Source organism: Bradysia coprophila (assembly GCF_014529535.1).
Source record: "Bradysia coprophila strain Holo2 chromosome X unlocalized genomic scaffold, BU_Bcop_v1 contig_39, whole genome shotgun sequence".
Lineage (NCBI taxonomy): Eukaryota > Metazoa > Arthropoda > Insecta > Diptera > Sciaridae > Bradysia > Bradysia coprophila.
The window spans coordinates 747,866-761,017 of NW_023503329.1; the positions used below are offsets into that span (position 1 = coordinate 747,866).

The 13,152-nt window shown below is 33.2% G+C and overlaps 1 protein-coding gene across 3 annotated transcripts in view; it reads right to left on the reverse strand.

The window, feature by feature from the left end:
• Nucleotides 1–2,078: 2,078 nt before the first annotated feature.
• Nucleotides 2,079–13,152, reverse strand: part of LOC119069725 (synaptogenesis protein syg-2) — a 211,548-nt gene continuing 200,474 nt past the window's right edge. Inside the window, exons 17-18 of one of the 3 annotated variants that reach the window (XR_005086388.1) lie at nucleotides 4,713–4,852; nucleotides 2,079–4,657 (exon numbers count right to left, since the gene is read on the reverse strand). Coding sequence is in view for 2 of the 3 variants with exons in the window: in XM_037173849.1 (XP_037029744.1) it covers nucleotides 4,776–4,852 (77 nt within the window). In the remaining variant the exon portion in view is untranslated. Of the gene's footprint in view, nucleotides 4,853–13,152 lie in introns of all 3 variants that reach the window. The other 2 variants (XM_037173849.1, XM_037173850.1) reach the window with 2 other exon arrangements.

Genomic DNA, 13,152 nt, shown 5'->3' on the forward strand with positions numbered 1-13,152 from the left:
TCAAAAGTTACGTTGGTTCGTTGAATTCATTTCGAAGACAGATTGAATTTCGAAATTGTGTGACAAAGACTTTTAAAATGTCGAGATTATCAAACGATTTCTTTGAACGACAAACGATTCTGTAATGTGATTGAGACATTTTAGTTTTACGAAATACTATAGGAAAAATTACGAGATTTTTCAATTTCTGTAAGTTTCCAGAAGAATAATTTAATTGAATTCGCGCAAAAACTTCCGATTTTTCGTTCTGAACAAACTCATAAAATTGGTATTTTCCAAACTCATCTTAATGAATTGAATACCGAACATGAGTATACGCACGGAATTTGGAAAACTGACACATTTTCTGTTTTGTGCTTTTCTGAATTTTTCCAATTTTTCATGTATTTTTATATGAAGAAATCAAAAACTCAAGTTAAACACAAATAAGAACGAACATTTAATTATTTAAGAAAGGGAATGACATATTTCCGGATGGCTACCATCTGACATCTAGCCCGACATAACGCCATATTGCGAACTTGTTGCATAAATTACCATTTTCGATTGGAAATTCGTCATTTCAACAACAAAACTACTACAATCCAATCATAATGTAAATTCAGATTGATACAACGACACCGTATATTCCTTTTACCGAACTCTCATCGCATTTGTGTGCTGTGTCGTCGAATGTATAACAACAAGGGTAAATGAAAACACATTTTTGCCAAGTGAACATTTTCCTGTAGAATAAGAAAATATTTATAAAATATGTTTTGGGAACAGAAGTAGAGATGATCGGACGGAGGTAATATTTTTGTTTTGTCGAACGCCCGGAAGCCCGGAAAATTTGTTTTATATAAAAAATGGACATCTGATCCGATTACCATAAGCATAGCCTGTTTTTGGAATTAAAATTTTAAAAATTCCGTAAAAATCTTCGAAAATTCTAAAACGTTTCCTAAAAATTTCTTACAAAAATTCCTGGAATTTTTTTTATTTTTTAAGATTTTTATGGAGGCTTTAAGGGTTTAATTCCAAAAAATATTCCTTGCTTAGTATAACGCGTTCTTTGACCATCCGATTTTTTTAACATTTCGCTCAAAATTGGAACAGTTTTTCTAGAATCATTTAGAATTTAAAGCAAAATTTTCCGGTCAAGGCTTAAATTTGAAAATTTTTTGATGCTAAAAATGAGAAAAGAAAGTGGAAGCAAAATAAAATGATCGATTCTGAGTGTATACAGATTTGAAAGCAAGTATAGTCTTACATACCGCCTATTTGAACTGTTTATGGTGCATTTGTAAGGTTTTTTATTTGTAAACAGTTCCAATGCATAGGCATACGCATAAGCTCGAGTTCGAAGTATAAACGTGCGCGCGCAAGCTCAATACACCGAAAAAACATTGTGAATGTTATGCAAATCGACCGAAAGCTTGTTATTTAGATCTATACTCGTTTTCAAATAACAATACGCTAAAAATCTTAATAATCGATCATTTCAATTTACCCTTGCCTTTACTTAGTCCGATACCCGCGCAATAAATAACTGCCCGAAATCATGTTCGGAAAATTTTGACATTCGCATACTTTTCACTTCAGGGAGCATTCGGGTATCGGGTACCGTCCGTTCATCTCTAAACGGAACAATGTGTTATTAAACTCAGAAGAATGTTTCGATGAAAAAAAAATAAATATTTGTCTAGTTTTGATTTTCTCAGATAATAAAAACTATTACATAGTAATAATAATAGAAATAACATTTAGTTTTATACTCCATTTATATATATATAATCTCTCAGTTTAAGTTTTATTAGCTTTGGGTTTTCTCCATTTTTTTTTCGTTTAAATTTTCTTATGGATTCTATTTATTTATTTATTCACTATTTTACTCTTTTCTTATTTTAAATTTCATTTTTTTTTTATATTTTCATTTTATATTCACTCGATTTCTTTGCTTTTTTATTTAAATTTGATTTAGTAAATAAATTTTCTTTTTAATTATTCATTAAAAACACAACAGAACAGTGTTTCATACACGACAGATTCAACTTATCAATATATATTTTTCATTTTTCATTTTTTTTTTGTTATTCAACTGGGATGGTTCACTGTCCGAACGGTTTTCCTTCCAGACATCGTTCATAGAGTATGTCCCGCAAGAAAAAAAAAAAAAATGAGACAAAGGATGATTTTCGTATGCGTTGTCGATCATTTTGGTCTCGACAATTTTTTTTTTTTGCGAAACATATTTTATCAATGATTGTCGCCCTACTATCAACAATATCGATCTGAACTCTTTTTATTTGGCTAATTCCACTCAAAGTGATTATATCAATTTCAGTGTTTTATAATCCAATAATTCACTAAGAAACAGTTAACTCTGTGCTGCACTTATAATCGTTGGTTTGTTTTGTTTTTCGTCCAACACCATTGATTCTTTCTCATTCGTCTTAAATTAAAATGTTGTTAATAGAGTTCGGTTCATCGTTAATTTGTTGCAAGCCGAAGGAGGACTCAATAAATTTTTACTTTGATTTTGTCAGCAGTGTACTTAGTTAGTACGTGGAATCGAAAGCTATAATGAATCGATGCATAATAACGAGAACTTTTTTACAGCTCACTGGCGAAAAGTAAAATTTCTGTTGCATTTATTGTGAAAAACATCAGCACGTTTCTAAAATAAAAGAAATCAGAGATTTGCTTTTCGTCAGTGAGTTTAAAAGATTAATTTTACATGCTACATAAGTCGTAATTTTGACGTTCCTAGAATGTAATAGTCTTCGACAAGATACATGCATCGAAAACCGTATTTTTCATGTTTCAAGCACTACGTTCGACGCACTCATCAAGTAGAATCCATTACCTCTGATACAAATGAACTCGGATTAACACTCGAATTCCCTCTCCGAGCTGATGCATAATGCATGTTTTACTACACATAGACCTATAAAATCCATAACATACCTCGGGTTAAACATGAAAAGTTTTCGTGTGATTATTGGCCTCGGCTTCGTCGAGTTTTAGCTCTAGTTTGCATGTATAAGTCCCTCGTTACGTAATGGTGCATTACGCATCTTCGAATGATAAAATAAAATTTGGTAAATCCAATTCGACGCTTCACGACCAAAATCGTATATATGAGCGTGCTTCCAAATTTGTATTTTGACTAATGTGTAGGGAATACAACCATCTTGTGCGAAGCGCTGTGAAAATGAAAATTACGGCAAATGTCATTCGTTAATGAATGATTTTCGTGGGGCACTCAGAGTATAAAGGAAAAATGAAAAGAAAAGTACGGTTTTAGACGCATGCAACACAATGGAGGTAAGCCATTATGGTTCGAAAAGTTTGTGAGCACGGCGATTTCGTAGACTTTTGACATAAAATATATATGTGAGAAATGTCAAAAGATCACGAAATTGCCATACTTACGAACTTTTCGAACCATAATGGTTTGCCACCAATAAAATATTGCACACAACTCAGGAAAAATTCTTTTGTTTTCAGGCTATTTCCAATTGTTTTGAAATGTCAAACTTGCGAAAGCTACGCAATTTCGATGATTGAAATGAATCAATCAACCAAATTGCGCACCTGTCGCAAGTTTGACACTTTAAAACAATTGGAAAATTTTTTCTCAGAATCAAAATTGTTGCAGACCAATAAAAGCTCACCCAATAAGCTTCGAAAAGCTCTGATACAAGTGGCTTAAGTGGCTTATGCACAAAGTTAAAAGATTTCCGCAAGCTTCGGATTCTGAATGTGACCGGCAAAAGTACGGCAGTTCGATATCGCTGCTTACACTTTATCGGAAACTTTTTCTTTTAAATCTCACCATCCCGTTGCTGTTTTTCTTTATTTTTAATTTAATTTCCATAGACGTAACACATTCATATTTAAAAGAACAATGAATGGAGGAGTTCTTCCATTGCATTAATATTTTTTTTTGTTGGTTTCATTTTGGTTTTACTTTCTTTTTGTGAAATCGATCAATCTTATTTATGATACACTAGTGCCTTTCATTTTTTATTTTAGTTTAAATCTTTCACTTAATTTTAATCAATTTTGATATTTATGCGTTTAAATCTAAAATTAATTATTAGAACCTTATTTCGACTACGTAATGATTTATTATCCAAAAAAAAAAATTCTTATTATATAACACATCGTTCTCGGTGTAATGAAATGGTTTTCCTCTCTCTCTCTATTTTTTTTTTGTTATTTTGTTTAAATTTTAGTATCGTTTTGGATCTGTTTGGTTTTATCAAAATTTTGTATACGCCAGCATCATTTATAAATAAATTTCCATATTTAATACATCACTCATATTGAGACTCCATAATACACACATGTACACACATATCGAATAATTTGTTTTAATAATGGTGAGCCCATATGTGTTTCAATATTATGATGATATGAGACACATACGCATATATATATATGTATATATGGATGATATATATACATACACACACACAAAAACAATCCCTTTCCGGCGATAAGACATCTATATAATAGTAATTATTATACGTTACAGATTCATATAATATGTATAGATGGTTTCTGGCATTATATATATTAGGACTCCAAGAGTTAAAGTAATGTTTTAACAGAACATTCTGATAATCCAAAGAATTTTCCGAAATATGTTCTCTTTCTGTCTTCTCTTCTATATTATAATTCTGTTTTAATATGCTGTATACATTATAAATTAGTTATATTACCTACGGGGCTGATACATACGGTACGCGGTTCACATCGCGCACACCATTGCCGTGAGGATGATACTAAGCACCAGTACCGCCAGTCGATGTGAATTCGATTTCCCCACGAGGAAGAATTAAATCAGGATCTGTAATATAAACTAAAATTTCAAAATGTATCATTACTTTGTCTAATGGTTACGTTGTTAATTTTGCTTGACAAAAATGTGTTTTAGGTTTTGAATTAATGGTTTTCCATCCTAATGTGTTACAATGGAGATGTTTATAATGTTATGTTTTTGGCAAGAAATTTAGATTTAACCGAAAATGAAATGAAAATGATAAAGCTTAACATGCTTGGGAATTAGGGTGGATCGGTAATTGACATGTGCGTAATTATTTCATTGATTTGTGGAAGATTATTGGAAGACATTTGTAATTTTCCGATTTTTTTAAAATCATATTTTATCACAGAAACATTCTCTTTCAAACATTTATTGGGCGGCAGCTGTTTAATATGAATTTTCCAGTCTTCAAATATTTGTTTTGTTATCAATGGGTCATTACAACACTGTTGAAAACGGTGGTTTTTATCTGACCCAGTAAAATTATTACTTTATGAGCTCAGTTGTAAGAAGACATCAACTCTAAACACATTGTCACTCTTTAAGAACAATTTTCTAACAAATCTTTATGAAAACTTCACGAAAATTGAGAAAATTTATGAAAATTGTTCGATTTCCTCTAATTTTCTTGATTTGATTTCGATAAAATTCACAAAAATCAAGAGAATTTTGAGAAAATTAAGAAAAGTGTTTTCAAATGTAGGCAGTGATAGAGCATTGTAATATAATCTGATGATCTCTTTCTTTCTTTCTTTATTCCATTCATTGAAAATGGACAAGAAAAGATAATACGGCATGCGGAAAATGCGGAAAATCTATTTCACTTGAACTTAGCATTAATTACGTCCATGAATCAACTGGTAAGTATTCCAAATCAATCCACCCTATAAATGTGATGTGTATGCGAACATAAAACATGCGAAAGCATTAACCACAATCATATATTCGAAAAGGTATCATTTGTAACAATTTAAATAAATGACACGTATACAATGCGTATCGTTTTGTAGGACTTACTTGTTTAAGTTAAAATTGGAACATGCGAGATATTATTGCTCATTAGACATTCATATATTATTTATGTTTACTATTCACACGCTGTTGCATACCAGAGCAGCCCACACTAAGTGTCACCCATTTCGCCATTTGCATACATTTTGTTTCACAAATTCCTGAAACACACTCTCGGCTGAATTAATTAATTGGTCGTGTCGTAATTGGTATTTGTTGGGGCTTCCGTTTTCTTCCTTTAAACGGTGCCCATTTAGGTACCTGAATACGGCCTCAAGAAATGGGTCAATTCAGAAATTCAATGAAACAAAACCGACCGAAAATTAACTTACTCCTGTAGTGATTGCCTTGTTCTAAATGAAATCGAAGTCAGATTAATTTTGTGTGCTATTTTTCGGATATGGTGAACACACACTGAACCTAGACAGAGTGTTTGTGTTCTTTTAATTGTTGGCTTCCGTACAAATTTTATTCAAACTTTTATTTATTTTATCCCTTGTCAATGCAGTCCGTTTCACGTGTAATTGAGTGAATACCGAGATTATGCAAAGCAATGTGGGACTTCAGACTGTTAAAAGGAATCGATACTTTGCATATTTCGGCATTTCGTAATGTATTGTCGTCATAAATTTTTCAAAAAGAAATTTTTGCAGTGACCCATCGAATTTTTGTGAAAAGATCATCAAAAATAATCAACAATCCAGCATAAAACAAACGCCCTTATGTAGGCTTTTTAACAAAGCGTTTATTCCTCTTGCAGTTTTCTGACTTTTACCTTACCAAAAGGTACCGAAAATTAAAATCTTAAATTATGTCAAGTATCCCGACTATTTACTTCTCTTTCTATCACATTTGTGAACGATCCCTTATACGTGGGAATGGTATAATCGATAACGTCAATTATATTCTACTGGAATTGTGTTAACGAACGATATCATCAATTGAGTTAAGAGAGAATCGATTCGTTCGTTAGAATCATTCGTTAGGCCCAATGGTTTCTTCTACGTTTATACATAGAAAAATGAATATTCAAACAAATGAAGTACAAGATTTTGCACTAAACATTCGATTTAAACAAAAGGTGGAACAAATTTAATTATTGCTCCGCAACATCTTGTATCTGTCATTCAAATGTAGAGCTAGTAATATACGAACGACACAAAATCTAGATAGTCACAAAGTGAATGTGTGCAATTACAACACCGGCCGTATAGACTGCATTTCATTTATATCGTTAGTTGTACAGTTGCTGAACAAGCATGCAACCTCATGACGTACACGTCGAAGTCGAAGGTTTTGTTAATTTCATACCCGAAATATATAGTTACAGTAGTACAAGAAACATAGAGTACACGATGTTGTTTATATTCAACGGTAAATAGAAGTTTTCGCAACGCGATCATTAAATTATTTTTTGTTATCATAACATGCTATAAGCCCCACTATCACATTCCTTTTGAATATTCAAATGTCTTTATTATTGACGAACTTCTCAATTTAACTATGGATGTTATGCTGTGAACTTTGTGAACTTTCATCAAAATTGTTTGACGTTGCTTGACTTTATGCAAAGGGCCTGGCGTGCTGTATGTGTATCTATATGTACGTACGTGTATTTGTTTTCCTTGGCTTGACTACATATATTAACATTTTGATGTTTGTTGTAGCTAATAAATTGATTTGATTTCAATGAATACTTATCTACCGGAATGCATCATTGAGTAATATTAAGCCTGGGCGAAATATCAAAGGAATAACCTTTGAACGTATTCAACAACATTCACCGGGAAAATGAACATTTATAATTATGTGCCAATGAGATTATTATTATTTACGAACAACCATAACATAGGGAAGAAAATGGCAAAGTTTAATTAAGCACCCAGCAAAATGATAAACTAAAGTTATTCCAAAATTATAAGATAAAATAAACCCATAATCCGCAAGTTCGCATCTCTAGGAACTCTTTGGAAATTCGCCTCCCTTTTTTCCAGCAAAATTCGGTTTCGATTAAACCTTTGCTGTTATGTGTGGCGTTGTTACTGTGTGGGTATATAGAGTATAAAGATTGGGCATGATACATTTTCAATGCGATATTTAGTGCCGTACTACATTTATAATTTTCTATATCCAAGGTTTTTGCTTAGTAATATCGTAAGCTCTACAGATTTATTAACTTGGAAGTCGAATGTTCAATAAATATATCCAAAAGAGAAACACATTAAGATCTTGGATTTTTTTTCGCTTCCTTTCTTTCTTTCTTCTTCATATTACAAGATTTATGAACACTATTTTTGCGAACACTGCATATATTATTGTTATTTAAAAGAATATCCCCCCACCCCGCCGCACAACAGTTTTTTTTTTCGGCGATACAAAAAGGAAAATCAATCGACCATGTATGTATTGTATGGCCCATAATGAAAATCTTTTTTGCACAATAAAGATTCACCGAAGAGATATTAATGTTGAGTGGCGAAGATTATTGGAAAGAGAATATGGTTTGGCGCTGCTGCTATATATATGTGTAACGATAAAGTCTGGTAATAGGAAAGCGAAAGGTTTATGAGATTTTGGTACATTAGTACATTAGTTGTATGAAATATATCATAACAAATGGGGCGACATATTGAGCATGTGACGCAAGTTCCATTGGCATCAAAATTGGAAATTTGCTGGATTTAGACCGATCCAATTTCGATACGCGAGTAAAGAATGAATCTGCATCCGAAATTAATCTTTTAACTGTGGTCTGGCTATTTGAGGTCAGGCTATTTGAGGTCAGGCTATTTGAGGTCAGGCTATTTGAGGTCAGGCTATTTGAGGTCAGGCTATTTGACATCAGGCTCACACTGACAAAAAAGATCTGGAAACTTCAACTGTAGCTGGTAACTTTGTCTCCAGGTAAATCCATAATATTTCCCACAGCTGCAGTATCCGATATAGAAAAAATACAGCTGTGCTGGATGATGTAGGTTACCTCAAGACAAAATTAAATTTTCTTCTCTTTTTGGTTAAATTTCTTCATTGACGCCACTTTTGTCATGTTCAAGTTGAACCTAAAATGTTAACTCAGGTCATAATCCGGTCGCTCTGAACCTGATCGGGGATGTTATGACTGACTACACACGGAAAAAAACACAAAATGTCGATGTACGTTTGAGTCGATCACGTTTTACGTGTGGGTCGCAAATGCTACGTCTCGTACGTAGTATGTACATCGAAGTCGTAAAATTCTACGTCTACATCGTACAATAAACGGCTGAGTGAACCATTGGTTCTGTCCTCACTCAACTACAATGTACAAAACCAATGGTTCACTCAGTCGTTTATTGTACGATTTAGACGTGAAATTTCACGACTTCGATGTACATACTACGTAGGAGATGTAGTATTTGCGACTCACACGTAAATCGTGATCGAATCAGACGTACATTGACATTTTCCGTTTTTTTCGTGCATAACAGAAAAACAAACAAGCGACTGAACGCAGATTACCTAACTCAGTTAGGACTCACCCGATAGAGTGGAAAATTATGGAAAATTTTAGCAAATTACCGAAAACTGCACCAATTTATGGAAAATAAATTTAACAAAAATAGGATCTGGCAACAAGTTCGACCAGATTTTCGATTTTTTTTTTCTTAGTATTAAAAGTTCAAGTTTTAACTCAGAAAACACCGACGATACCACAGTGATCTACACTCCAGATAGGGAGCGATCCGCCGTTTAAATTTTCTTTTAAAATTAATTGGTCGAAATTGATAAATCGAACATGCATCACTCTACCAACAATATTCTTCGCTTAATTATAAATTTTAACGTAACATTTCAATCACCAATTAAGTGCTGCTATATTACAGCAATCGAGAAAATGTGCCGGCTCCCATTTCTTGCATTTCCAATAATTCACCGCGGAAAACCGATATAGCACTGCGTGTTGTTCTGATTATTTTTCTATTTTCAAAATTTGATAGAAAACAAACACACTGAGCCCTAAAGAAAACGAACGGGTAAAAGTTTCCGAAAATCGAAGCAAAAGGAAAATTTTCCAGAAACAACAAAAACCAGAAAATATAAAAACAAAATCCCATTCCCAGGTTTCTAAACAATAATAAAACTTCAAACTTCGTTGAGCATAAATAAACTGAATAAATCTTATCCCACGAGTTAATGTTTAATATAACTTTGTATTATAAATATTATTTTACGTATACTACATGCATATATTTACTGGTAAATCTGTTTTGCTTATAAATCACATGTTTGAAGGCCTAACATGAATTTTCTGCCGATACAACGATTTCTTGTATTCTTTTTCTTCTTCTTTATATTTATTCCCTCGCATATCAGTGATGGTTTTGATGGGTTTGATATTCCTTTTTTTTATAATACACCAACCCCACTTGAGAGACTTAAGACTTTATGTTTATTTGATATAAGATAATAAAAAAAAACGAAGAACCGAAAAATTGCTCCATATCAAAGGAAATGTGAAATTGATTCAAACAGATTGAATATTTGTAGAGTCCGATGCGAAGGTATTATGTTTGCTATATTTTCCCACACCCAAACGCACACGTATCATCGACAATAACAACACACGAAATATTATCCAAACTTAAATCTCATTTCGTCATCTTCCCAGTGACATTGTTAGAGTAAAAATTGTGACACATTCGATTTATTGGTAATACTATTGGGAAATGTATACATTTGCGGAAATACGAGCCGAGCAATGATCTTTTTTTTTTAAATCCAACAAGCATACGAAGCTATTGGCGACTTCAAGGTCATGTGATATGTTTGATTCGAATGTGTAGACTTTAAAATCCTTCCACATGCACTGGATGTAGACTAATGCTATTTTAATCCTATAAGCCAACGATATTTCTGGAAAACAGAAGACATTCTACAGTCTACACCTTATAAAGTCTCAAGCTGTTTACGTTAGAGGGATTCTTTTGAAAAACAGAATCTTGAAATCGGACGCATTTTCCATTGGACTTTTTTATATGTGCCTAGATTGGTATTGGTCCCTAGAACCTAAAACCACTTTTAAAAAATTCTTCGAAGCTTGTGTGGCTGGTGGGAGGTGATCGAAAACTGAAAACATGGACTTTTCTTACAGAAATTTCTCCAGGTACACGAGCAGTACCAACCTTTGTGAGCTCTACTTCTCCTGAAAGCACATGCAATTGCCTTTCATATGACACCCCACACGACCATGAACGTTTCGTGTAACTCGAATTTCTGTAAGAAAAGTGTGAGTTTTCAGTCTTTTTTCGGTTGAAAACTTCAACTGCACATGTCTCAGTGTGGATGAATTTTAAACCCAATAAGACCCTATTTGCCCCTGAAGTACATGCAATTACCTTTCTAATGACACCTCACACGACCCTGTACGGCTCATGTAACTAGAGAAATTTTTGTAAGAAAAGTGCATGTTTTCGGTTTTTGATACCTCACACTAGCCACACAAGCTTCGAAGAATTTTTTTGAAAGTGGTTTTGGCTTCTGGGGTCGAATACCTTATTGGTCATATATAAAAAAGTCCAATGGAAAATGCGTCTGATTTCAAGATTCTGTTTTAGAAAATAATGTTTTTGCGTATAATTGCCGATACATTTAACTTGCTCACTTAAGGCTACGATAAAGTTATGTTCCAATTCAACGTTCCAATTCAATTCATTGTTTACTTGAGACTTATACAGAAATGGGTGGACAGATGGTTCGAAGTCAAATCAAAAGAGCAAAACTGAAGCAAATTTAGCGAGGTACACTTTCTGGATGGCTCGTCTTTTGTCTGCTATGGGGCTGATCATAGAGGTTTTTTTTATGTCAGAGTACTTGTATGTCAGTGCGTACATTTTTCCTTTTGAGTGTCAGACTCCACCTGACTGACTATCCTCCTTGACGCCTGCCGAATTGATAGTGGCGAGATAAAATCCGTTAAGTATAATTTATATGACGATGACCCTGAACGTTCCGTTGAGACAAGTGTAAAATAATCGCAAAACATTCATAAAATTCTGTGAATCCAAAACTCCGTAGCATTTAACTGAAGGATGATTGAGAAGAAAAAATAAAAGATTATCTTCGCAGCAATTAACAGTAGAAATTCCTCATTTCAACTAATTTCCGTGCGCTGTACTTTATAATGTAATAGTTCAAAAATCTGTTCCAAGCAGGAATTTGAAAATTTATTCTTGCAGCCAGCGCGCTTGGTATTTTCCTATTATACGCGAAATTCATTTTGTGTTTTAAATCGCACATAGTAGCGTAAATGAAAATTTAAAATTCTCCAGGAAAATACTATAGAAACGTATGCAAGCAAGCGGAATTCTTCACAAATCAAATAGAATATGAGAAAGAAAATGCAAATGTACTTTATGGGTGCTTCTTATCTGTGAACGAAAATAATAGAATCGTTTGGATTAAAATGCCAAGTACACAATTTTAATGAATTTTTAGACTTTGGACGAGAAAAATATACGGGCAAACGAAATTAATTTCGTTCCATTTTAAACGGTGCGGAAAGGATTAGAGTTTAAAGTTATGCATATTTTACATACACCAGCGCACATGTAAAATGCTTCTTACAAATCAAACGTGCAGCAAAAATCACTGCGACATTCTCGCTTGCAAGTACATCGGTTTGGAAAGAAATTTCCCTAATAATTCACTTTCGCATGCATCTTATTAGTATCGCCATATACAAGATGAAGCTTAACGGACCAAAATTTAGGGCATGATTCATAACTCTATTTTATTTATTTATTTTTATTTTTCATCGTTTATAGACCAATTAACAGGCCGAAGCCCAATAATAAATCAGTCTTATACAAATCTTAACAATTAGAAAAAAGAAAGAAATACAAAAATAGAAGACCTTATACTACTAATACAATTCATTCATAATAAGTATATGTAGATGGGAGGAATAAACATTAACATTTTCAACCAGATTACAAAGTGCAGGCGAATAATACGGTATCTTTCACCAAGTGAACGTGTTTCTCACCAGCCTTTTAAACGTGTTCAAACTTACGTTTGTCCTTCTAATATCTAAGCTATGAAAATGTGAGTCATGATTTCGCTGCAACCTATAGATTGAAGAATTTTCCTGGTAGTTTGTGGTCATCGCTGGTAGGTAAAAGGTTGAGGTTTGTCTGGTAGCCCTTGTTGGTTGATGAAATGCAATTTTTTGACCGAGTGAAGAGTCGATGTAGTTGTGGATCAGTTTAAATAGGATTATCTCGTCACTTTCAAGCCGTCGGGTTTCCAGAGAATGTAGTTTTAAATGTTGTAGACGTTCACCATAC